We start from the raw sequence: 5,000 nt of genomic DNA, 5'->3' as shown, positions 1-5,000 counted from the left end.
ATCATGCGAATGAGAAATTTGCGGTTAAGTAAGTTAAATGTTGCATTGCCCCAGTTTTAAGTTTTTTTTTCAGAAAATTGTCAATAATATTTGTATAGAGATACATGCGCTCTTAAATTCTACTTAATTTGATTAATTATCTTATTTTCAGTCAAAAATGTATATCAAACTGTTATATCTAAATTGTACCAAACTCACATCGAACTGTAATGTATAAATCTTTCCATCATATATAGGTAGTCCATTTACCCTCATACGTTCTCGCCCAATGCTTTAAAATCATTGCCTTCTTGTTTCTCATCCAATGGTCACTGCTTAGTAATAACTGCAATAATCATTTTTTCATTGATGCTGATGCTGCTGTTACTGCTGCATGGGCCTGTATGAAAAGTTTGGTTTCCATTTATTCTAATGTGTTAAAAGACGTTACATGAGAGTGATTTTCACTGTTTCTTTTTCTTCTGACTCTTCCCTCAACAGGCCAGAAGTAAGAGTGGATCCGTCGATGCCGTTCCTAAGAGTCAGTCTGGGAAGGCAGGGGCAGCCCAAAAACTTGGGACGCCCTCCAAGACAGGAAGCAAAACGCAGGTGGCCAAGCCCTCCGCTCAGAAGACTCAGGTCAAGCAGGCCCCTACGAAGGCCCAACAGCAAGCTCCAGTCGCCGTGAAGGGCGGCAAGAAGGGCAAGAAAGGACACAAGCACCAGCAATATGACTTGATCGTTACAATTGATTTGGTAAGATCGTGAATGTTATTTTTGTTCGGTTTATGTGATTTTCATTAATGTTCCTTTCGTGTGATGATATAGTGTACGAAAGGCTAAAAATGGAGTAACATTTCAATAAAAGTTACTATTTTCCCTTTTTCTTGAATTTTTCTAGTATCCTAGAAAATCTGATCTAGGGTACAGTAAATTTTAACATGAAATGGAACATCGAACTGCTGAAATGCAAAATTCCCTCATACCCTACTTCGACTAAGCCTTCGATGGACGCATTCGCTCTGACGAGAAAATCCACGAATGCTAAATGTCAAATGTTACTCCATGATTAGATGATAAATAAACATTATATTCAGTTAAAACAGGAAACAACAACATCAACAAATTTCTCCCTCTTTCAGATTGTTTTGACTTTGTGGTTTTATACCATTAGTTTTTTTACGTGAATGGAAATCCACTTCACTGTTTTTGTTATTGTCACCTATGTTTTTCCCCCAAAAACTTTTCCAAACAGTGTAGTAACTGACGATATTTTTCATGAAAACAGGAACTTTTTTGTGTAACGGAATTTAGCCTACCAATGGTTTTATTGGTATCGAAAAGAAACTATACTGGCCGCGATTTTTCTGTGGGAACAATTGCCATACAATGTTTGTTTTGAAATCAAGAGTCATCCAGGCTTTGGCTCACCAATTCAAGGTTTACGTCCTTTTCTTCTTCATTTTTTTGTGAAAGTCCGAGGATCACATCGCTGTTACAGACACTAATACACATAACAACAAATTTTATTGCAATGTTCAACGTCAAGATTGCATATAGAAATGCTATAATTGAGGTTCAGAGTCATTTAAGTCTTCCGTTATACTTGCTTTGATTTTCAGTGCAGTGTGTGTTCACTTGAGAAGTTGCCTGACAGGTTCCGGCAGATAATAATCTTATGTAATGACGGATACTCAATTCTTCTCTTCTTGCCAACAACAGGTATCGTTTCTGGATATGACAAAGGGGAAGACGCCAATTTTTATTTCATGTTTTTTCTTTTCTTTCCGTTTTAAGTTTTGTTTGCTTCCAATTTCTGTATGGTGACATTATAATATATATATATATATATATATATATATATATATATATATATATATATATACTGCTCATTGGAAAATCATACAAAGTAAATGTTTATTAATATTCTACGTACAAAAGAGAATGCTTTACCTGAGTGTCTGGGTATGTGTGTGTCAGAGTTTGTGCCTCATGGATTTTCTGTTTGTTTATGAAGTCTAGGAAAGATTTATGGGGGTTATACATTAAAGTGCTCTTGATGACAAAGTGTAGATAGATTTGGGAGCTTTCAGCAAAATTTCCAAATATATGTTCAGTAGGAACACGATCACTGTAGAAGAAAAGGGTATACTCAAATTAAGTGATCAAAGTTCACCATACAACGATCCTTTGCCAAGTGATGAAAAAGAATGTTATAGATACAAGAAAGGCAGCAAAAGCAGCAAGTAATTAGCGGGAAAATGTTACCCTGTTAAGAGGTACCATAGATATATCTCATGTTGAATGAAATCATATTTTTTATATATATTTTCTCAGCCCAAAGGAATGTATTGGAAAGTTAAGTCAACAGTTCGGAAACCTGTGGCTGTGTAGTATTGATAATAATTTTGCAATAATGTTTTTGCACCTGAATATCATTATTATTATTATTATTATTATTATTATTATTATTATTATTATTATTATTATTATTTTGTTGAATAAAATCACTGCCTCAGTAGCATTGATTTTGTTATATATCTTTTCAATCATTTATGGCTATAATGAGTTTCTTCTCTGCAGTACTGCATTCCGCCAGTAACTTGGCAAAATTCATCATTCATCATCGGGTAAATAAATTTGTGATAAGTCTTAATTCAGGTTTAATACAAATTTCCCAAAGTAAAAAAAAAAATACAATTAACAGTGACGCATTTTGAGAGGTAACTCCTCCCTCCCTCAGGCTGGAATAGTCAAAGCCGTGCTGATAAGGTCCTTTTATATGGCAGTCCGGGTTCGTTGGAAGAGGCGGGGAATTTACATGGGCCGCCTCCAGCACCGGGGCAGTACGAGTAGTGACGTAATCAGGGTGGCGAATTTTCATTGACTGAAACACTCGCCGGGAGAGGCTGGGTCTCAATCAGAATGCTGCACCACTCACTCATAGGTGATGTGTCACCATTATATCTGCTGCTGGCTGTGTTGTGATTGATGGATGCGCTTGCCGTGAGAATTTCCATCGTAGGTGGGCTGCTCGTGCACTGATCTGGGATGTCTTGGTTCTGGATCTTATGTTCGGTAGAATCCATGTTTAGTAGTTGGGTGGTAGTCCTTCAGCAGGAAGAGAGAAGTAATATTTCCTGGGTGGTGTTGAGAAGGGGTTTCTCCCGTTGTATAAGGAGGGCTTCGAGGATTCCCAGCCTTGTGCTATCAGAAGCAGCGCGAGATTCTTAATAATTTTTACAATATCCTCACGTTTTATATTATTGTTGTGGATTTGGATGGCATGGGCTTTTATGTCGCCTTTGTGTAAGTTACAGAACAGTCGCTTAGACAAACGCATAGAGGTCATTCCCATGTAATGTCCAGGGCATCCTGGAATAGGGCATTGGTAGGAATACACCACATTGGATCATTTAAGGAAGTCCTGAATGTTACATAGGAATAACCACTATGCGTCTGTGTAAGTGACTACTCTGTTACGTACAGAAAGACGCCAGAAAAGCCCATGCCATCCAAACCCACAACAATAACACCAGATGTGAGGATATTGTTGAAAATACTTAGATAATCGGCAGCACTCCGAATAGCAGAAGGCTGAGAATCTTCGTAAAGCTCCTTATACAATGGGAAAAACTCCTTCTCAACACCACCCAGGAAATTTTCCTTCTCTCCTCCTGCCGAAGGACTACCACCCAACTACTAAACATGGAATGTACCGAATATAAGATCCAGAACCAAGACATCGTGGATCAGCGCCCGAGCAGCCCGGCTACGATGGAAATTCTCTCGGCAAGTGGATCCAACTATCACAGCACAGTCGTCAACAAATATAAAGGTGACTGTCTGTCTGTCTGTATAGATTGCCTTACCAGGTGACACATTGCCTATGAGTGAGTGGACCAGCAGTCTGACTGCGACCCAGCCTCTCCCGGCGAGCGCCTCAGCCAATGAAAGTTCCCCGTCACACCTATGTCACTACTCGCTCCGCTCCTTGTGCTGGGGGCAGCCAATGCAAATTTGTTTCCCCTCCAAAGAACCTGGACTGCGATATAAAAGGACCTTACCAGCACCGCCTCGACCATTCCAGCCTTCAGAAGGGAGGAGTTACCTCTCGAAACTTGTCACTGTTGATTTTATATTTTTTACTTTGTAAACTTTACATTAAACCTGAATTGAGGCTTACCCTGAATTTACTTACCCGATGATATATGATGAATTTTGCCCAGTTGCTGGTGGAATACAGTACTGAAGAGAAGAAACTCATAAGAGCCATTGAGGAGATATATAAAATACATGCTACTGAGGCAGCGACTATATTCAAAGAAAGATGCTAAAAAGAGGGTCTACTCCCGATGTTATTATTATTATTATTATTATTATTATTATTATTATTATTATTATTGTTATTATTATTATTATTATAGTTTAAAGCTCACCTGAAGGATAAGGTATTCTGAGAACCGAAAATATTAAAAGGTAAATTTAAAGTGAGAAATATCCAAAGAGAAAGAGACGAGTATAAAATTCTTCGGTGTAAGTTTGAGATGAGAAGAATTAATTGTCATTACACTGTTCACAGGGCAGAGCCATTTGATGATAAAGACAGTAAGTTTTCGATGTTATGACTCAGTGTCTCAAGAATGTTGAGTGTTGTTGTATCGCTGTGCCTGGAAACCTGCAAGTAACCATGGGTGGTAACGCCTGAATTCAATAAACATACAGTCAACACGTGTGTGTTAACTTATGAGACATTGATCGTATTTTCTCTTTCAATTCCTAGCTCTTGCAACTTTATTGGCTTCTCCGTGCGTGCGTTCACACAGACACATATACATATATTCACTTGCACAGACTGTCCCAATATATCTGATATTTTTTAATTGTCATCTTTTAGTTTACATGGCAGGCTTTTCTTTCATCCATCAGATAATGCAAATTAATAAAAAAACAAAAAGCGTAAAACGAATATACTGATAATATATAAAGACAAACATCTATATGCAAATTTACATGTAAAT

General features: G+C 37.8%; 1 protein-coding gene across 1 annotated transcript in view; it reads left to right on the top strand.

Annotated features, from left to right (window-relative positions):
* Positions 1-5,000, top strand: part of LOC137625606 (uncharacterized) — a 207,156-nt gene that overhangs the window by 190,253 nt on the left and 11,903 nt on the right. Inside the window, exon 3 of the mRNA XM_068356520.1 lies at positions 481-735. Coding sequence (XP_068212621.1) covers positions 481-735 — 255 coding nt within the window. The remainder of the gene's footprint in view (positions 1-480; positions 736-5,000) is intronic.

Source organism: Palaemon carinicauda, chromosome 2 (assembly GCF_036898095.1).
Source record: "Palaemon carinicauda isolate YSFRI2023 chromosome 2, ASM3689809v2, whole genome shotgun sequence".
Lineage (NCBI taxonomy): Eukaryota > Metazoa > Arthropoda > Malacostraca > Decapoda > Palaemonidae > Palaemon > Palaemon carinicauda.
The sequence above is the reverse complement of the archived record's forward strand: the minus strand, read 5'-3'. Positions and strand labels throughout refer to the sequence as shown.